General features: G+C 43.8%; 7 protein-coding genes across 7 annotated transcripts; 2 read left to right on the top strand and 5 right to left on the bottom strand.

Moving 5' to 3' along the window:
• Positions 1 to 1216: 1216 nt before the first annotated feature.
• Positions 1217 to 2119, bottom strand: AOL_s00007g179 (uncharacterized protein; the record flags this gene model as incomplete). The annotated part of the gene is made up of 1 exon (XM_011120080.1): positions 1217 to 2119. The coding sequence occupies one exon, from the start codon at positions 2117 to 2119 to the stop codon at positions 1217 to 1219; it is 903 nt and encodes a 300-aa protein (XP_011118382.1).
• A 3136-nt stretch (positions 2120 to 5255) lies between these two features.
• On the top strand, positions 5256 to 6467 carry AOL_s00007g178 (uncharacterized protein; the record flags this gene model as incomplete). Its single annotated transcript, XM_011120079.1, has 2 exons — positions 5256 to 5977; positions 6044 to 6467. The coding sequence occupies 2 exons, from the start codon at positions 5256 to 5258 to the stop codon at positions 6465 to 6467; spliced, it is 1146 nt and encodes a 381-aa protein (XP_011118381.1).
• A 1011-nt stretch (positions 6468 to 7478) lies between these two features.
• AOL_s00007g177 (uncharacterized protein) lies at positions 7479 to 9231 on the bottom strand (the record flags this gene model as incomplete). Its single annotated transcript, XM_011120078.1, has 5 exons — positions 7479 to 7582; positions 7652 to 7825; positions 7893 to 8726; positions 8802 to 9047; positions 9135 to 9231. 5 exons carry the CDS (start codon positions 9229 to 9231, stop codon positions 7479 to 7481), a joined length of 1455 nt encoding a protein of 484 aa, XP_011118380.1.
• Positions 9232 to 10141: 910 nt separating this feature from the next.
• AOL_s00007g176 (uncharacterized protein) lies at positions 10142 to 11536 on the bottom strand (the record flags this gene model as incomplete). Its single annotated transcript, XM_011120077.1, has 1 exon — positions 10142 to 11536. The coding sequence occupies one exon, from the start codon at positions 11534 to 11536 to the stop codon at positions 10142 to 10144; it is 1395 nt and encodes a 464-aa protein (XP_011118379.1).
• A 1140-nt stretch (positions 11537 to 12676) lies between these two features.
• Positions 12677 to 14389, bottom strand: AOL_s00007g175 (uncharacterized protein; the record flags this gene model as incomplete). Its single annotated transcript, XM_011120076.1, has 2 exons — positions 12677 to 14241; positions 14329 to 14389. 2 exons carry the CDS (start codon positions 14387 to 14389, stop codon positions 12677 to 12679), a joined length of 1626 nt encoding a protein of 541 aa, XP_011118378.1.
• Positions 14390 to 16603: 2214 nt separating this feature from the next.
• AOL_s00007g174 (uncharacterized protein) lies at positions 16604 to 17390 on the top strand (the record flags this gene model as incomplete). Its single annotated transcript, XM_011120075.1, has 3 exons — positions 16604 to 16763; positions 16827 to 17167; positions 17235 to 17390. 3 exons carry the CDS (start codon positions 16604 to 16606, stop codon positions 17388 to 17390), a joined length of 657 nt encoding a protein of 218 aa, XP_011118377.1.
• Positions 17391 to 18113: 723 nt separating this feature from the next.
• AOL_s00007g173 (uncharacterized protein) lies at positions 18114 to 19325 on the bottom strand (the record flags this gene model as incomplete). Its single annotated transcript, XM_011120074.1, has 1 exon — positions 18114 to 19325. One exon carries the CDS (start codon positions 19323 to 19325, stop codon positions 18114 to 18116), a length of 1212 nt encoding a protein of 403 aa, XP_011118376.1.
• Between the last annotated feature and the right edge of the window lie 2146 nt (positions 19326 to 21471).

Raw genomic sequence — 21471 nt, 5'->3', positions numbered from 1 at the left:
TTTATTTTTTTTGACTAAATTAGATTCAGGCGGAAGCATTTTTGAGATGGTCTTACTTTTGCGTGACTGCCAAAGATCGAATAGTCGATCAAAATTTGGGAGGAAATCGTTTTGTTTTATATAAAGAGGAGGTTTCGATGCCTCGTACTCAATGGCGACACCAATGATAGTAAATACTCTTTGAAACGAGTAGAATTTTCTGATCAGGTCGATAAATGAGTTGATTACTTGATGGCTTCGGACTCCGCTGTCTGTTGAAATACGGTGGTAGTATTTGAAGCTGGAACCAGTACCACTGATTGCTTGATTTGAGATCCAGAGATCATCAGGTCGGATAATGGGTTCCATATTCAATACAAATTCTCGAGACCCAAATCCCTGGAAACATAGATAGACGACTCGAAGAGCCGGTTTCGTCAGGTGAATGTTCGATATTGATGAACTTCTACCCGTTGATTCCGCAAAGGCTTCAAACTCCTCTTTACCTAGTATCCCTGCATCGTCTATTCGAATCGCTCGTATATCTCTCGCTGCCGAACGTAGTTCCTCTAGATATTTCCAACAAAGGGCTAGACTCCCCCGTTTATCACGAGTTTGGTATGAGATATTTAGAAGTAGTTCGGAAGAGTCGATTAGAGACTTCCAGGTTCTGGAAATTACTCGAAGTTCTTTGATTTTGGGTGTTCCTAGGTTGTCGTCTTTGTATGCGAGATATAGAATTCTTTTTAGGAGGTCTTGGTTTCTTAGGACTTCGTCGGAGGCTGGGTATAGCCTTTCGAGCGGATCTCGACATCCTGTATGATAACACATTGTGCAGGTGGAGTACACTGAATACCACCACTATACGAATTCGGCGTAGCTAGGCCTATAGGGCTAGAGGATTTAGTGAGAGTGCAGTCTGTGATGCAGATTAATATTTCTTTCTAAGAATCAATATCAATATGGACCTGATGGCAATTTGAGGTCACTCCTCCTGCCAAGTGTTGGAAGTTGCTATTTTGGAGTCTATCATATATGCATATTACGCTTTGGTCAACCTCGAAGGCTCAGACAGCTCACATCTACACAGTTGGACCAAACCCGTATCATCTAAAGGTTATTATATTATTTAAGTATTCCGAATACATCTCAAGAAAATGAAAAGAAGAACAAAAACAGGCTTAAAATATCTTAATACTATCCACAACGCCACGTATCTGACCAACTCCTTCTATTACTACCATGACAGGAATAAGTATAATAAGAAAAGCAGTAGGAATATTCCCATCCGTTCGCGCTGAGAGATCATCGTTTTGCCAATGTCAGAAACTTTGCGGATAGCTAAAGACGGAGCAGTGTTCTTAAACTCACGTTTAAACCAATGGCGATCCCATAGTGCCCTCTCCTTCTCAAAATTCGTGGGTCCGTCCAAACTGGGTAAAACCCCCAGTTTTCTGGTCTGAAGGCTGATACTCGTAACAAAGAATTCCTCTTGGAACGAATAAAAGGCATTGATCGTTGCCATGATGGCTTGGAATACTTCATTACATCTCACGCCGTGGATATTATCGAGTTGACGGTAGTAACCGTAATAATGGTGACCGTCTATTTTGATTATGTCGCCAGGCCTTGATTGTACGAAATCAGCGGCTTTGTTTTGCCATCGCGTGGATCCATATCCGTAGAACACCAAATGGACCGACGAACTCGCCCGTTGAGTAACCTGCAAGTCTGCCGAAAGCGATACCTTACTCCCAGCAACCTTCTGAAACTGTTTAAATTCTCCAACTGACCCAGAGTTATGACCCCGAGTACTTTCAATCTCTATCGTTCGAATCCCTTCCAACATATGTCTCTCCAAAAACTTGAGATACCCTTCACAAAGATCCGGAACTTCACCTTCAGTGAACAGTCGAGGATTACGAAAGGCAATCGTACTCAATCTAGGTGAGGTATCGATAAACAACCGCCATGTTTTGGATACCCGCCGAAATTTATTGATATCCTTTGTCGTTACGAATTGAAGTACCTTTTCGAAAAGTTCGGGAAGACTTAAGACTTTGGAGGTGGCACTACTATCGCTAGTGTCGTCATACCCATGCCGTGTTCTTAACGGCCACCCTGCCAGGGACGACAACATCGGTCATACCTTAGCTAATTAGCTTAGCTCTGGCCAGGCCGGGGTAGTGTTAGGCTGGTAATGTTTCTTTCTTAACGTAGTTGGATAGGCCGGCTGAACAGAGGACAGATTCGTGAATGATTGACCTTGTTGGTTGGTATCCTAGGATTCTATAATGCAGTATGTAGGTATTGTGAACTTTTGGGGGAATCATACAATCGAATCGATTTGCAATTCGGTGACGTCCCATCCCACAGCCATCCGAATTTCGAAAGGGACCAGGCCCCGTGCTTCTCGCGCATGCGTAGCCATGGCGTGGTTCAGATTGCATCCCCTCAATCTTCCCTTGTTTGGTTAGTTAAGCGAGTCCTCCCCCGCTTGGCGGTCCTGTTCTCTCGCTACCTGCCCTGCCAGTATCATGATAGCAGATACGATCCTTAAATGCAATGTTGTCGATGCGTTAGTAAGTGGCATATGGGGGGGGGTTTCGTTATTTTAGTAGTATCTGGGTCCCGGTCAGGATGCTTTCGGATGAACGGTCGACGGATCGGCTCTGTCCTACCAAAAGGAGGGGATCGGGTGCTTGAACATCGCGATACTCTAGCCGAACGAAACTAGGATGCGAACAAACATCCGAAGGCGAGGAAAGCCAGGAGCTCTGGTAGGCACCAAGAAGGAATTTAAAAAAGATCATTAGCAATGTATACATACTTATGTAACTAGAAACAAGAAAAGAAAGGAAAAAGAAGAGGGGGAAAAACAATAAATTGGAGGAATATTGGTCTCGTTCCCAAGGAATATCGTTTAAAAATTATTTTAAGCTGACCTGCAGCTGGTTGGTTAACTTTCTGAAGTATGTAGGCGCTTCAATATATATCGCATATGCATATGCACCATATGCGCATGCGTCCTCGAGGCTCCTGACATGACAAGACTTGTCAAAGTCACAAATAGATCTTAGCATTAATATAGTGGAGAGTGAGTTATATAGCTTGTGGCGATATAGATTTAGAACATTTTGCGATCTAAGGTTATTTTTGGGGGACCCGAGAGCCGGAGGCCGCAACCTTTTTTTTGTTTTTTTTTCTACTTATAGCTTAATTATAAAATAGCCCGGTATTTTAATATTCGGAGTAAGGCTTTTTAAGTAAATATGCGTACCATAACTAGGTTTCATTAAGTCAGATCTAGATCTCGAAGATATATAGACAGAGCAGATTGATGACGAGCGCAAGCTGCTTGATTTGATTATAAGTTTAAGGCGCCCTAGTTTGAACTCGCGAAACATCAATAATGGTAAGCCACAATCAATATCACGACGTATAGTTATTGATGCCATTGCACTGTCTCTTCCATGTTGGATGAAACAAATTAATCACCTGAACAGGAAAACTTCGGGACAAAAAAAGAAAAAAAGAAAGTCGACCCGCGATATAGCTATTAGGGGGAGTATCCAGATGGAAGACCACTGGCCACCATGGCACCAGAGATGTTCTCATAATCCGACAACGCATCTGCAGTGTATTGCTTAGTTCGACTTTTTTGGACTTCGCAACGATGGACTATGTAAGCTATGTATATTGTGTTTAGGACAGGAAAATAAGCAACGTCGGATTCTTTGTTATAAGAAATTCAATCGCAGATTTGGCCAAGGCAGAGGTGAGCATCCTCCAGACTACAGATTTGGTACCGAATGACATTGTAGTCTGGGGTTAGCTTCCATTTGGGAGGTATGATGTATAGTGCAGCGGTGGCACACGGGGAACGGGTATCCTGTTCACCATGCTAAACGTGCTACCTGGCCAAATGCTTAGCTTAGGACGCCAAAAATTACTAAACCGATTCGTTTATAGACATAGGTATACAGAGCATGCATGATACGTTATCAAAAAACTCTAAATTCCGAACTAAACACAAAAACGTGAGGTAAAGCCGTCAAAAACAAACGGTATTTTTGAATGGCATCTCGGAAAGTTAGGTCGGCAGAGCAAGTTGAAGAGTAAGGCAGATAACCTTGATTGTAATGTTGAATTATGTCGTCCGTGGTTTTTCTTTCCTTCTTTTTCGGAGAAAAAAAAAGAAAGAAACCAAGAAGAAAAAAAGGGTTACTTCGAACGTTCGCAGTCGTCGCGACGAATAGCATGATCTGTCAAATTTAAAATGTGTGCTCCGTTTCGGTAGGCTTGCGAGCCCCGCGCGACCCACTTTATCATGTTTATGAGATTTATATCCATGTATAGATTTCAAGGCTTTTTTTTTCCGTTTTTGAAGAAGGAATATCGTCATGTATTCGCGAAGTAATTCCGAACCCCGTTTGATAAGCCATGTATTATTATTGACACCTAGTATGGCATACTGTAGACGATCTACAGATGTAAGTAAGAAGTTATGATGGGATCGTTTGCTTGGAAAGCCTCGAAAATGCAGGGCGTAACATTTTCATGGGTCTCACGTTCCCTAGCTAATTGGGTACTAGTCCGAATCAACGAGGTAGTCTGGTTTGGGGATCATTTAACCTTAATTAATGGATAGTCTGGGGAGGCGCTCACCTCTGCCTTGGTGGCTCCAGACTAATCAATGGCTAACAGTGGCTTGTTAGCGAATGTGCAGAGTCTTTCATTCGGTTGCCGGAATATACGAGGACGCAGGGCTGATCAAAAGGAAATTTAGTGTATCAAATTTGATTGCGGATATGTATGCCGGTGTATCGATAGAGGAAAGTTTAAGATAAAATCCTAATTGAGTGAAACAAAATGCACGTTCGGATATTCTCAATTCCTCGAGGGTAAATCTTTCCGAAATCGTTGATCGTGATGTATATGTGTATACTGGATCAATAACCTGTCATGATTTCTGTAGCCACACTGGTGTACCCGGATATTCATGCCGGAGCTGGATTAGGGAAGGGTATGTCATGTCGCCTGTATCATAGCCCGTTATGCAATTATACGTATATAAAGGGAAGACAAATTCACTCTTCAGCCGCTATTCAAGCATCTGATCATCAGAGCGGCACCGCAAAAAAGCCTTCTTGGATACCCACAGCCTCTACGGCACTAGTCTCTCCTTAAAGTCTTCAACGCTTTAGTTGGGCATCACCTTCATTTTACTCTTGGGCTTCCCCACATACATTCTTTTTTTATACCCCTTTTCAAGGATGCATTTCCCAATCTCCGCTGCCACTGCGGCAGCCATTTTCACCATTTTGATCGACCAGGCAGCTGCTCACTGCAGATTCGTTCATACCACTGGTGATAAGGGTGGTGATGGTCGTGGTTTACTCTCCACCTGGACTCATCACGGTAACAATGATGTCTGGGGTCAAAAGGAAGCAACCATCTTCAGCGACCCTCCAGTTCCTAACCCAGCCTTCACCCGTCTTTGGTTGAATGAAGGCTGTGGTGTAACCCTACAGACTGTTGATTTATGGTGGGTGATGTTCGGCGGCAGGGGAACAGAAGATTGGTGGAAATACCAACAGATTCTCACCTGGCAGCCTAAGATCACAAAGGAAGCTTGGGTTCAAACCTGGTGGGAAACCAAGAAGCAAGCCGATGCAGGTACAATGGCCGTTGTTAGCGGCGGTGGCGACGGTTGGCTTCACATGGCCGTCCTTCAGATCAACGAAGACGGCGCTGGGCCATTCCGATGCAGAGTCGACCCCAACGGCGACGGTAAATACCCATGGGGTTGGGAACCAAATGACAGGTATATGAACATGCCAGAACCCAACGACGGCGGAGCGGCCAAATCTTTCTGGCCACATGGTAAGCATAAGGCCCATCTTTTGAAATGGAAGGTCCCCAGAGGCATGTATTGCGCCGGAAAGTCTGGTCAATACTCGAATGTTTGCATCATGAGATGCGAGAATTATGCTACGTGAGTCCAAACCCTGTTTTCATAGTTTTTCGCGCAGCGTTGTAAAATCTAACCGAGCTCTTATAGAAACGGTCCATTCGGTGGATGTATTCCATTCCGTGTGGTCGACCTTCCTCCAGAAAACAAACCAGCACCAGAAGCAGAGAAGCCAATCGAGAAGCCAGTCGAGAAGCCAGAGGTCGTTGATTACGGTTACCATCCCCAGCCTGCTAAGGCGAACGATGGTGGATACTACAAGCGTAGCATCGAAGTCGTCGACCCCAACAAGATTAAGGTCCGTCGCGACGACGAGGGTATTTTGCCACACGTTGTGGTTGAGAGGCGCAGTGCCGAGGCATTCACGGAAAGCCAAATCAAGGAGCAGAAGAGAAGTGAAGAGAGAGCTATGCGCGACTTTGCTAAGGTCAAGCGTAGTGTTGAAAACGCCGTCAGAAGGGCCAGACGCTCGCCAGTTGTCGAGCCTCCTCATGTCATGAACCAGGACAACTAAATGTAAATCTAAATGTCATAAACTCTACGAAGGTTATGATTATATCCACTAGTTAGACTATTCGAGCGAATGGATCGCTATACAGACTACGAGAATAGGTGCGGGGTTCCGAAATATAACTTGATACCATATGTAACAATATGCCTTTTTGTCTTTATCATCCGTAAAATTTCCGTTTATGGGAACCCTTCGCTTTGCATTTCCCCGTATTAAGATCAATCTGGTTCTAGATCTTTCATCTTCCAACCCAAGTCTATTCTAAGAAAGTGAGAGAAAATCTGGGAACAAGACTATAGACTATAGGGAAATCATAGTCTCGTAACGGGAAATCACGCGCATATCGATTCTCCTAATACAACACAATAAAATGTGTTAAAATTGTTGCAAAGTTTTGTGCTAATGATCGGCCGGCTGGTCCCAAAGAGAACAGAATTGGCGACCGTCGAAAACAGATTCTATTATATGGTCCCTGAGGCCAGATATTATATTAAGTGCGCTGGCGAAAAATTAAACTTCGCTAGCCTTCTTCACTGCAACTAATTCTGCTATGAAATTCCTGATAACCTAGCGAGACATGTTATTAATCTAAGTCAAGACAATTAGGAGCCGCTGACATGATGCTGTAATATAAAAATTTATATATTCATTATTCAAGAATCAAAATCTTGGATATAGACAGGTATCAGAAGCGGGCAATACTGATATTGTAAACCGGGTTCAAGTCCCCTAGTCCCTGCAGTAGGTTCTAATATAGGCTAGTGCATTAAACAATATGTTATTAACTGGGAACTTTTTAATTAAGTATACAAAAACCAAACGTTTGCGTATGGGTGATATAATTTTGGTCAATAGAAAAATTCCAAAAGTATAGGATGTAAAGTTCTACCGGCCATATTAAACCCGCCAGCGATCATTAAATATCCAACAACTGATTTTGCACACGGGTTCTCGCAAAGTTCAAAGGGAGCCCCGGGTCGTGTGTGCATTTGAAAGGCGTCCTCATATTATCTTTCATTCTTCTATCGTCTCTTCCCGCTCCAAATTATAAATATCCAATGAAGATTTCCCACCAAGGAAGGTAAACGCGATTGTACCGACAGTCACACTAACGGCAGCTTTGAGATAAAGTTAGCTCAATACATAACCGCTATCAAACAATTGCAATGAGGTTTAAATCAACTTACCTAGGACCATATTCATACGATAATACCCAATACTTTCTGTCAGAGTACCCGACAAAAGTGGGCCTACGACCAGACCCGTTGCAAAACTCAGACCGGAAAGCGAGTAAGTACGTGAATACCCTCCATTCGGCCCGAAAATACCAGGTTGCTTGGCTTCAAGAGCATCCACCACAGCTATATTCGTAAACTCTTAGCTCAATTCAATTCCCACTACCGCGGGTAAATCCCAAAATTTACTTACCAGTAAGCTCCATAGTCCCAACACTACTTAACAAATTCGTTATAAACCCTATGGTGATGACCGTCGCAATATAAGTCGCCTTCGCAGATTGCTCGTCTTTAGCCCACGGAAACTGTTGTTGATCTGCTGCTCCAAGTAGCCATAATAACGGAGCCAATGACAGATACCCGATTGTAGCGGGGGCTTTTGTTCCAACTTTGTCTCGAAACCAACCACAAAGAGGACCAGCTATTATTGTCGGCCCTTCTAGTCCGACAAATAGTAGACCTGTGGGTAAACTCCCCCAGCCGAAGGAGAATTTAACGTGTGTGGGGATAGTGGTGCTGAAGCTGGCGAGCATGGTGGAGTAGGTGATTGAACATAGCAAGGCGGTTAGGACTCTTCTTTGGCTGAATATGATCTTGTAGAAGGAAAGTGTAGAGATTTTCGACGATTGTGCTGGAGGTTCGTTATTCTTCACGGAATCGTATGATTGTGTCGAGGCGCCAGGGATTAAAGCGGAATTCTCGTTCGTTTCTTCTGGTGCTGGTTCCTGAGGACTGCTCGGGTTTGTCTTAACCTTCCGCTGTTCTATCATCAACAATCTCATCACGATATCGACGACGAGAAGTAACAGCGCGCTACCCCACGTGATCCAATAGCCGGTTAACTCGAGCAGAAGACCGGCGACAGCTGGCCCTGAAAGCGCACCAAGGCTAACAAAACCTTGAATCAACCCGGCAGCCTTCCCCATGTTACTTCCATGGATTGAATCTCGAAGTGTAGCAAATCCAACAATCCATGCTGCTGTTCCACCAACTCCTTGGATAATTCTACCAAGGAAAACGCCCCATACTTCCCACGCGTTAATGCATATTAGCCATGACTTTATCATATATCAAAGGGAACGGGTAACAGGTGACTACATACACTTTGTAGACAGAGCCAAAGTTAAGGTTCCTACGAACGCAACTGCTAAAGCTATTATTAGAGGAGTTTGTCGAGAACTAGCTCGATCCGCTAGCTCCCCGATGAGCATGCTAGAAACCATAGCTATAGCTCCGTAGATAGTTAAGAGCTGGTAGGTGACGCGCTGGATGTCTCCGGGGGGGACATGATTACGGTCCTGGAGGATTTCTGGGAGAATAGGAACGATGAATCCATAAAGAAAGGTTTCTAGAAAGACGGTCGTGAGTCAATAAAACTTTTTGAAAATACTTCTAGAATTGTCCCTTGCTTAAGCAGAAAAACGTGGATACTTACCTGTGAACAGAGCGATAGCGATACAACTGATAATGAACGGAGTTGAAGACCGCCACTTATAACCAATCGGTTTTCTATCACTACTTCTGAACAACATTGCGACCGGTGATTTTTTGAGGTATGGAAAAAATATCAGAATAAGATTCCTGTTGTTGCTGGCCGAAGTATGGATAATATATGAATCACCAAAACAATAGCGGAAACTAGCAGCCTAGGGATCAGCAGGGTTCACAAGCTAGTGTGCCGCAATGCAGGGGTGTACTTAATCGGGGACTAATACGCAATTACCAGCCCGTACATTGTCGTCAAAATACAAGATCTAGACGAATCGCCCATTCCTGGGTTCATGAACTAGTACGGATTCAAACAGTGCAGCGGTGTAAGCGGGTACATTTGATGAAAATCACTTTCCCAACACATATGCATGCATACCTGCTTCTCTGGAGTAGTGTTTTCGGTAGCCTCGAGACCAGGCGCAGTGTTTTCGGATACCATTCCAAAGTGTGTCATTCTACTAAGGGGTAATCCGAATTATGGTTAAAAATTGCAATTGCTAATGCCGCTTAAATCAAAGATAGGATGCTTTCGAGGGATTTGTGTTAGGACTGCGGAAACAACGATCCCTTACGTTCCCGGCACGCGGGGCTTCGGTATTGATATGCATTGTGGGACAGGTGTGAAAGTGACCTGTAGCCCATGCACGAGCCTACGTTGCACACTTCCACGTCAGAATTGCCTAATCTGCATATAAACGAGCATGGAAACCTTCAATAGTGTTACTTCACTAGGACTCCTTACTGAATTACAATACGCCTAAGTGAAGTCAATATATTGTAGATATGCACGTGATTATATGCACTATTATTTACGGAGAACATCCCGTTGCACATTATTTAAAATCCATCTGAGGGGAGACTAGAAAAGCGAGGTGAATATTTACATGTAGTAAAAATATAGAATTATAGTTCAGCCCCGAGGGGAATAACAGGGTATAGTATTATATGTTATTAATCATCATCTTCATCTTCTTCCTCATCCCCACTATCAACCTCCTCCCCTAGGACGATTCCACTCTTTTCAAACTCATCATCCGCCGTGTCAATATTGATTCTTGTCTGTTCATGTGGCCTAAGCCACCTCGGGTCCGTCCAAGGATAATAAACAGCATGTATATTGAACAACCTCCCCCACTCACAATTCTGATTTCTTCGGACGCGGAACCCACTAGCCCACGAAAACTTCTTCCACTTAGTTGCTTCCCTATCCACCCATTTTCCATCTGTTATTGAATGCCAGAAGTCTATTGTTGTATTATGAATTTCGAGTTCCTTCCAGAGAGACTTTTGGAGGCTGTAGGCGACTGCTCCGCGGTAGACTACTCTATCCTGGTTAAGTTCGACTAGTGCCAACGTTTCTGGATTCATCCAGTTTCCTGAAAAAGTGATGTTGGGGAGCTCGTAAGCGACGATGGAGTCGTGGAGTCCCGAGAGAGCTAAATCTAGGCTTTGTAGTCGTGTGGCTCGTTTCTTTTGCAAATACTTCAATAACTTGAAAAAATAACTGGGCCGATTCGTTTCCGTTACGCATCCCTCAATCTTGAGCTCCTCGATGACATCCGTATTTCTCAACATAGTCTTCATATCCTTGAGTGTCAAGCAAACGTGCACCAATTCCAAGGTTTTTAACTTCGGTAAGTCGAAATTTTTGGGTAAAAACCGCCCTTCTGCGTCCGGTTTGGGTCGAGTAGGGGTTTGACTTCTGAACCCAGCTACAGCTAATTCTTCAAGATTGGAGCCGATAACGTTCACCCAACTCCAAAATGCGAATGTAACATCCGGACGTTCGTTTTGCACTGATGTTGAGACCTCTAATGATCTTAGATTCTTGAAAGTGTTTTCGTAAGATATGAGCTGGGATTCTCGAAGGTTGAAGGTGGACATTGCTAGTCCGCACCGGGGGGATTTAATAACTTCTATCGAATGCCGTTTTGCAGCGATAATGGCGTCCATAACTGGCTTCCAATGATCAATAACATTCGATGAACGAAATGTGATATCAAATTCAACGGTTTCGAGATAATCCATCTTTTTAAAAATCCCGGTAAGCAAAGGTTTGACCTTCGGATCTTTAACCTCATTGTATGATTCAACTTGGCGGATGGTCATATGTCTGAGATACTGTTTCAATTCGTCACAAGCACCCTTGAGAAGATTGAAGAGATTTTGGAGCTGAGCGGCTCGAAGGGTTAGACGCAGTTCACCGAAGGCTTGAGACCAGTAGAGATGCTTGAAACGTGCATCATGAGATTTGGAAAGTAGCCGGACTTTATTAATTTCTTGCAGAGTTAGGGTGGATAGTATCATGTCCACTAGTTCCTGGGGTAGGGAGGCTAGGGATGACATCGTGGATGTTGAATGTGCAAGTAAGTAGTTCTGGAAGGTCTTAAGGACGATTTAGGATGGTGGGTTGATATTGTTGTATTTTGGGAGGCTTCTTCCGGGCACAATTTGGAGAGGAAGCCAGAAGTACTCCAATGCGTTGATACAATTTGCGAAAATAAAAGTAAAAAAAGTCACCAAGGAAGCTAAGCTATTAAATCTTGGTTTTCAAAGGCCTGGGAATATCCCTCCAGGCCAGACAAGTTCGCGTCTGTCCTTTATGTAATGGAGACTTCCAAGCGGGCCCAGCAAAAAGCCTGGTGCCCCTGAACGTTGAATCAGCGCGACACCCTAATTTGCGGCACAGTTTTTAAGTTCATGACTCAACAACGTGTAAAACGCCTCTGAGCGAGGTCGAATATGCATATATGACGACAGGAAGTCAGATGAGCACGCGCTCGATGACTCTGAAGCTGGGATATTAAATTACTTACACGTTATAAAGTAACAAATCTTCGTATCATGATCGTGATATCGTTAGGTGGCCACTGTCCCCGAGTCTTATTGTGTACTGCATGTTTGCAACGTGCAATTCTGGGATATCACCTCGCTAACGTTATACTTTGTAGCCGGGGCTCCACTTACTTCATCGCAGCAAGTGAATCAATGCAATGGCAGTTACATAATATTGAATCTGATCACATTCCATTTATATTATCTTCACTTTAAAAGTACAGTAACATCGAAAGCATTATACATCAGATGGGCCAGAGAGAGATATAGAGAGGGAGACAAGAGGATTAATTTAGAAGAGCAGAGTGTATCCCACCAGCACTGTCACAGTGAAAATATAAGTAAAGGAAGAAAAGGAAAAAGTGTACCTCCATGTTGCCAATCGGATTTTTCAACAGTTTTTCTAAAAAGCGAACCCCCCGGGTAAAAAACAAAATATAATCCAGTAATAAAAAGAGACCCAAACATCTAATAAGGCGATCCGTTGAGAAGAGTTAAAAAAGAAGGAAATGATCATGTGATATACCGAAAGAAGAAAGGAGTTCTGTAGCCAGTTTATACAAAACCGTGTGCAAATATGCATGTCTTTTGGTATGTTGAATAGAAGGATCAGTTCCATTCTATACAAGTATTTAGACGGGAATTGCTGATTTATTTCTTCTCGGCTTCCTCCTTTTTTCCTTCTTCGGTACCTTCATGCCTTTCCGTAGCATCCGCTAGATCTTCGTTGGACTTAGCAGCTTCGGCAGCTTCAGCTCCGCTTCCCTCCTCCTTAGCTTTCTGCTCAGGCTTCTCATCGATATCCTGATCAAGTCTTTTGCTAACTCTTCCACCACCGCTCTCCTCGCTCTGGGTATTCTCTTCCTCGATCAACTCCTGTTGTTCCTTCAGCACCTCCAATCTCTGCTTGTTGGTTGCGGCACCTTCTCCACTCATCAAATCCAATTCAACTTCGTGGTAAAGTTCCTCAGGAATACCGCTTAGAACAGCAGTAAGTGCGTCATAATGGCTTTCAATCTCATCGCCTTTACCCTCGGCGTAGACATAGGCGTTTGAAAGGACCAAAAGAGCTGATGGAATACCGTGCTTCAGCCTCAAGTCCAACCAGGTCTGCAAATCCTCTCTTAACCTCGAGGGGCTAACACCGTGTGTTCTCATACCACGGCTCGCGCAGGCTGTTTGTAACTCTGGAACGCTGAGGCTGTTCACACCTTCGACAAAGATGGCTCTATCGTCGCGTTTAATCTGTCTCATACGATGACGAATTGTGTAACGAAGCATCATGTCGGTTCCGAAGGCGTTGAGGTTCATATACCTACACATCGCCACTAGCTGCGGACGGCTCAAGTTGTCAAGAGTTAAATCGTCCTTGAAGGTCTTGCAGACGTTGATAACGTCTTGATGGGTTGGTTTCTCGCCGCTGCTCTTCAACTTTCTAAAGAATTCGGTGAATTCTTCGGTTCCCCTTGTGGCTAGAGAGAGAGGGAGACCGGATTCCTGTAGAGTTGTACGAAGGAAATCGGAAACATCTTTACGTGTTGCCCGGAGGATTTTGTTCTTTCTTTCCTTATCCTTTTCGCCTTCATAGGTCGAAGGAAGCATATTCGGGAAGAGTTTGATCGCAACGGGGAGGAGAAGTTCGGCGAAAGGAACAATGACGAAGACCGAGAAGGGAACCAATCGGGCGATATCTTGAACCGTTCGTTGCAACTGTCGGTGCTCTCGTCTTGAAAGTTCGTACCCTGCAGCCATTTTCACGACTAGCTTTGTAGAAATTTTGATTTCAGTACCCAATAGCTTTGTTCCATCCCAATAGTGATTCGCCTCCTTCTTCACCTTCTGCCACAACGTGAGTTTTTCGCCCTCTTTTTTCTTTTCCTTTTCAGCATCCTTCTTCTCATCTTTCGCAGATATACCTTCAGTCTTCGATTCAACGGTTACCGGGACTTGCGAGTTCCCATTAGGCGATACTACGTCAGATTCCTTAGCTAGAGACTTGGTCGATTGTGAAGCGGATGCCTGGGAAGTCTTTGCAGGTGCCTTATCGCGAGGAAGTGGCTTCTGGGCTTGTTTGGCATTAAAACCGGGAGGTGGGCCGGAGGGGATAGAGCCATGAGGTGATGTCTCAGTGGAAAGGAGACGATTATGTGGGACCGAGATTGCGATCGCTCGGAGGTAATGTGGGTTCCGTTGGATTGTTCGACGGAGTAAATGTGCTATTTCAAGATAAAAATTTAGTATCAATTATTCTAATATCGCAATTGAATAGCGGGAGATATAGGATATTAACGTTTTCAGCTTACCATTGGTCGTAAGGAGAGACCTCTGGGTGAGAACCAGTCTCGCGGAGAGATGGGACGACATGGCTAATTCGATTTTTTTGTTTTAAAAAAAATCCGACGACTGTTTCGATACCCTACTACTAAAGCCCAAGAATCGGATGAGCGAAACCGGGAAAGTGTCGGTACGTCGGCGGAGGTCGGCAGAGATGGTGATGGGTTGGATCTGGGTCTGATGGGAAAGGGAGTGACGCAAATTTGGTATTTCGCTAGCGCAGGGAAGCTGTTGAGCTGTTCAGCTTGGAAAGTTTTCCGGACAAACGCCGATGATTAATCGAGATGCAGAAAATGCAATAACGAGATGTTTCGACAGAAATACTAAAGTTGAAGTCTGGTGATGATAGATATCAAGAGGGAGTGTTTTGAAGTCTTGGGCGAAAGGGTGAAATTGGAAAAAGGGAGAGATGGAAGTGAGAAGGATGTCGGAGAGAGGTTAGAGAGGAATTACTTAATCCGATCGGATATAAAATCTTATATCCGACTTTAAATTAGGAATAAGAAATATTTGGCTGTACGTTCTTGGAACCTTTCGAAACCGCTTTCTCAATCAAAATTTTTTAAATTTCAATTTCAAGGTTTAATTTTGGATTCTTCTGAATTCAATCGACAGGAGGGATTCCAGACCGGCGAAAAGCATACCATTTATGATACTACCTGGATCCGTCTACAACGTTAACATGCACCCGTTTCTGGTCATAGTAACTTCTTAGTAAGGAACTATCTGCTGGCAAGAACGCTACCTAGAATTCGAATACATATACTTTTTACTTTGCTTACCCACAGATCTTAGTACTAGCCTTGTCTGCCAACGTGTCGGAAGTCTGCGGGATTCGATATTTTCGTTCGCCACCGATGGCAGTACATATGCCAAAGATCTGTTGGGCGTGAAAATGCAGAGTAGATGGTGCATGTAAGTTCTATCATATCGAGACTAGCGTGACCATGTCCCAACATCTGCGGCTACCATTGGAGACAAAATAACCTCCAATTCGTACAAGTTACAGATATTATCTTTCTAGTGTGCTGTCCGTATCTGATTCACCGACGGTGCTATACTAGTCCTTAACTTCAAGCAGCAATGCAATTCTGGTCCATGCAAAATTTAAAAGCGGGGTATACAGATCTCACTACCAGAATCAAGTATGAAAAGTATTTTGATATCAAAATCCCATTGATCGATGTGAACGGTAATACATGTCTGTCTGTCTGTCTGTCTGTCTGTCTATCTGCATGCAGAAGTAACGTATAACGTGCAGAATTGGTATGCGCTGGAAGGCAGCATGCACCGCTGACGACACCCGGTTTCTTCTCTGAACAATCTCATTGGCCCTCTTTGAATTTGTTCTTTCAACGTTCTAGAAGGGCTTGTTTATCGATAAGATATACTGTATCTCCCGACGAACCTAAACTCCCAGTAGTTTATGGTTTTTGAATGGTGGTTTTTGAAGTCAGTCGGACTCGAATGGGACCCTTGACTTCCGATGGCCCCGTCGAACCAATAACTTCCCCTTTTTGAAGTATCTGCAATACTCCCGCGTCTCTAAGTCGGTAGACTATTTCCCTTGTAGGATCCATATAGTCTCTCCAAGTCCCGCTGTCGATTTTCCCGTCTTTCTCTAGTGTCCTTGGGACCTCAGACGGACAGAGAGTACTTTCGGGGTTCTTGTCATATCTCGTCCGGACCAGCTCTATGAGTCTCTCTTCCAATAACTCCGTAGCCATGCTCACAAAAACTTCAAATCCAGCCTAGCCAATGTAAACTCCGATAAAAGTGAACTTCCTCAAGTCGTAATCTTCCAGAATGAATTACGAATAATAGCCGGTTCAACCCGGCCAATAAGAGATCGATTGTGCCTGCATCGCAGCCAGGATCGGAGGGGTTTAATGTTCATGTTCACACGCTAAAAACCCCATCAAACAGTCTCTCGTGATGCCGAATCTCTTCCCTTTAGCCCTTCCCCCACCCTTCTTCCCCGTAATTCATTCTCAACCCTCAAAAAAAAAGTCATGGCGAAGAGACATAAAATCCGACGGCGATAGCCTTAAAACCCTTTCTTATGCAGATTATCCCGGGCCTTTTTTTTAAAATTTAATCTAATTTTTCAGCTATTAGTTTGTCTTTAAGCTTTAAGCTCATCCCTCGCTTCGCCGACTTCGCCAAGCCACCCGCCAAATCCAACATATTTAACTCCACCTCGAAGTCAAAAACTCAATCCGCGCGGGGCTCTATAACTTCAAAATGAGGCCTCTCTCCCGTGCCGCCCGAATCATTATGGTCGGTGCCCCCGGCGCTGGCAAAGGCACTCAAGCAGCTCGTCTCCTCAAGGCCTTCCCAAGCCTCAAGGCCCTCTCCAGTGGCGACCTTCTCCGCGACAATGTCGCCCGAAGCACCGAGATCGGTATGCCCCGCCGCCTCTCTCCACCAGTTTAATATTACGAAAACTAACGCCGAGTATCAAAAGGTCAACGAGCAGCAACATACATGTCCTCCGGCTCTTTAGTCCCAGACACCCTCATGTCTCGACTAATCCTTGCTTCCTTGCCACCCGCCGAACAATCTTACATTCTAGATGGATTCCCACGAACCCGTCCTCAAGCCGAGTCGTTAACGGAAGCCGGAGTCGATGTAAACTTTGTTGTCAACCTCGATGTTCCGCATTCTGTTATCTTGGATAGGATAGCCAATAGATGGGTTCATCCCGGTAGCGGACGGGTTTATAATTTGACTTATTCGCCACCGAAGGTAGAGGGAATTGATGATATTACTGGCGAGAAGTTGGTGAGGAGGGTTGATGATGATCCAGTTGGTTTCCTCAATCCTATTTTAGTATTTTAGTCATACATACTAATTACACATCTACTCGCTTTAGGATACGTTCAAGGTACGACTAGAAAAGTATGAAGAGAAAACGGGACCATTGCTGGACCTGTACAAAGAAAAGGGCGTAGTATGGACTGTTAGTGGGAAGACCAGTGATGAAATTACACCGAAGCTGTTAGAGGAAGTTGCTAGACGGTTTGGATAAATACACTTGGTCGGACTATACAGTAGATGGAGTTTTGATGGAAGGGGGTTCCAACATTGTATATATATATACTAGGTACATTATCACTATAGCTTTGGTTGATCTCTTGACATACATACGAGCGTTTTAATGCATTACTAAGCAAATATGATCAGGACCGGTGTACCCGATCCATTTCGAAAATCAGATACTTAGCCCCCAGGAGGCGGGGTGGATAAGATGAATACTATATTTACTTGCACCGCTCGATTCATAGCGTATGTATATATATATGCTACCGACTTGGTAAGTGGATTAGTTTGTAGGATTCCCTTACTTGTTTCGTTTATAAATAGATCGTTTGTAATATAATAGTTACTAGTCAAAGCGTCGCGTGTGACAGTTGGGAAAAGCTGGCTTCAATAGGATGATATGAAGCAAAGTTCTGAATTGTCTCAAAGATTTAAAAACGAAGGAGAGAATATCAAAGTTAATAGGGAGCAAAACTTAACTAACCGCCAATATAAGTAGTGGAATATGTACATGTACAATACTATAATAAGATGAAGTAAGATACGACGGGAGACCCTATGGCGCTGAAGCGTACCCAAGCGCAAACCCAAACCAAAAACACCAAGCGCCCTAGTCACACCCCTTAAAGATTATATACAGCAATCCTCACATATCATAGCACTGCTCTGTATCCTCAACTGGTACCGCCAAATCATCTCGAGTTGGTAAAAATCAATCCCTCCAGGTACTCTTGAAATGATGAGCCATAAACGCCGTCTCATCCTCCCCGGCATTACTATGCCCAACACCCGGACTCCACCTATTCACTGGCAAGAACAGCACATCACCAAACACCTTCCCTTCCTTAATACCTGAAAACTCTTCAAGTTTTACCTTCCTTCCCATAATATCATTTACATATTCCAAAATCGTCTGTGTGTATCGAAATGGTCCCGTCGTATCAAGAATCTGCTTATCCTTGTATTTAAGCGCGCTAATAGATTTTGTATCTGTCTTTTCGATGTCGGATCTGACGGCTTCTTGGATAGAAGTAATCATTCTCCGTAGTATTTCGTGACCAGGTTTTGCGTAGATTGTCCATTGGAGAAATTGGATTCGCTGGGAGAAACCGGCTTCTGAGAGCCATTCATCTGGGTATTGCGATTTATCCAGAATATCCAATTCCATCCCGACAACGATATTGACATCAGGCTTCTTCACGTCTGGCAAATTTCCTATTGCTTGACAGACCCAATTTTCAATAGGACGTTTGCATTCGGTATCGATATCGGAATACAATCCTCCAGATTTATATGCGATTAAGTAGCGTAATAAATCTGCCGCCAAAATTCTTTGTGGGAAGTTTTTGTATAAGTGGACGATATAAGGATCCGTAGAATTGAAGTTTTGGATAACGTATTGTAAAGCGGTTTTGTCGGTTAATAGTTCGTATTCATGGTCTGGATTCAAGGCATGCCATGTTTGTCGACGTTCGAAGGTTTCTGCGTCGGGTAACATAATGGTTTTCCAGGTCTGCCAGATCTTTTTTGGAAATTGGGTTTTAGATAGTTCTTTAGCGAGAGAAAGTAATTGTCGTCGGGATTTTTTGGTCGCCGGAGAAATTATAGATGGTGTGAAATCCGGATCAAGAGGTGCCTGAGGAAGATGACGGGTATGCGAAGTTGATACTCCAGATGGAAGGAATGAACGGCTATGAATAGTTCGGAGCAGCGGGAGATGCCAGATAAAAACGAAAAAGAGAACAACGTTGAGGAAACCGATTATTGCATGACGGCGGGGAATACGGATGCATGAGAGCCAGCCAGTTGAGGGAGCAGATGGTGTAGGAGATTTTTGGGTTGCATCTTTGTCCGTGACATAGGGACTTCGATAAATGGGATTGCTATAAATCCCACGAAAGATGTCGCGACGAAGGTCAGCCATTCTGGATTGAAGTTAGAATGGAGACTTCTAAGGTCTATAGTAGCTCTAGAATTTTTTTGATATAGCAGCGACTGCCACCACCAAAATAAGCTGCCTAGCTTTGTGTGTATAGTAGAAAATAAATATGAAAAGTACCCTGCGACGAGGGCGCGAGGTTAACTTAGAGGGATCTCGAAGTTTGATAAAGTATGGAACTAGTGGCACTGCTATGATAAAGTGTACAACTATATACCAAGCAAATACTACGTCTTAGGCGACCTTGGTTTTAGTCTAAAGTCGCATTGACATTTTCGATTCAATTTATTCTTTTTTTCATGTGCAAAAGAGTTAGACCTTCAAGATTCGGGCTGAACTATCTTCTCGAAGGCCGGAAAGGTCCTCGGAACGAAGTAATCGATCATCCGCCGAACCGTTTCAGAATAGATGCATGAAATAAACAATATACCTTTCTCAAGTTCTAGATATGGCTCACGGGACACTTTTGAGCTTTCAGGATTGAATAATTCTGGTATGCACCCAATCTGTCCACCTAAAATGACTCGACCATAGTCGGCAAGTTGAATATATGCTAGGTAGATGTGGAGTCTTTTCTTTTCTTCCAACGGCCCGGACTCCAGTGGAGGGTCAAACTAAATCGAATTCCCCCCCAAAATTGAATTCTTAAATCAAATTACAGAATAGCGATTTCACAATCTTGATCTATCCTAAAGAACACTGTCCTTCTCGGCGTCCATCTTTGGAAAACTAACCAGATGTGCACATAGGCGCCAAACCCCAGCTACTGGTGCACCACACGTACCACGGTGGAAAATGTGTTACTTCACACCATTCTGCAACAAGACCACAGAACGGGAAGTTCCTACGCCCACAAAGCTTGTTTATCCGACACTAATGCTGTAGTATTTCGCCGAGATTTGCCAGTGCACCCACCTATACTTCGCTTTGGATATAAAGGACCGGGTTATACTGACAAAGCCGCGTAACACTTCCTGTGCCAAGCGTTAGAATGGCAACGGGATTTTGTAAAGAGTGGATACACTTGGTATTGCGAATGTACGGGATGAGAGTATGAAGGGCGTGATGCCGAGGGAGGTCCATCTTTTCTTGTTCCTGGATTGACAAGATGCTAGATGACTAAACCGTGGGTCTCAATAGGGACAGATTTTTATATCGGATGGTGGTCCACTGGTCGGCTAAAAAATTCGGAGCGATACCTAATACAACAAATTTGAACTAAACTTTTGAGATCCCCATTTTGGGGGAAACTAATGTGGTAAATGCATAGGCATTAGCTTATACTTTAATTATTTTCTGATAACTGTATCGGATTGCTAATTAAAATTAGCTAATAGCAGCTTGGAAGTTTACAGTTTAAAGTCAAGCTCAGTAGGTCGAGGCGCTGGCTGGAGGACTTCGAGGTTTCGCAGCCAACACAAAATTGTCCTGCCACAAGTGCCGAAATATCACAAACCGAGATATCGATATATATATATCTCCTCGTAAGTTCTTGACGTCCCGTCTGGCCGTCGACTCGAAGTTCCAGTGAATACGACAATTCCGCCTTGGCAAGATGCTGCAAAAGAAACAGTTCTCCTTTCTAGAATAATGCCTCTTCAAATCGAATCTACTCAATATTCGGACGAAGATAGCGATACTCTAACTACCACACCCCAATCGATCCAACACTTTTTTTGTGTCAAGAACGGTCACACATGGCGCCATAACAACCCAGGCCTTGACCCCAGTCCTGGCCTGTCCATCATCTGATGTCGTACAAGGCCCCTTGTTCAGAGAAATCCCCGAACAACTACACCAACATTTTCTTCGAACGTTTTCCAGGTTTTGCAAACATCCTTACTTTCTACCTTACTTGGTGGCTTATCAGTGCCTGGTAGCTGGTAGAAGCACAGAGCTCTCGGGCAGGATTAGGCTATATATATAGTCCGTACAGGAAGTTTGGAGAAATTCATGGGTATCAATCGACGAATGTATATTGGCACCATCTATAGGCTACTGTTGGATGCAGTCAAATATTAACTTATATGTTAATGAGTATATGTATAAACATGCACTTCTAAACGAGGTACATTATTTGGAGTATCAAGGGGGTTTTTAGAGGCCTTTCGGTCAAGTTGATACTGTTATT

The sequence above is a fragment of the Orbilia oligospora genome, assembly GCF_000225545.1.
Source record: "Orbilia oligospora ATCC 24927 unplaced genomic scaffold scaffold00007, whole genome shotgun sequence".
NCBI lineage: Eukaryota > Fungi > Ascomycota > Orbiliomycetes > Orbiliales > Orbiliaceae > Orbilia > Orbilia oligospora.
This window is presented reverse-complemented; position numbering and strand designations above follow the sequence as displayed.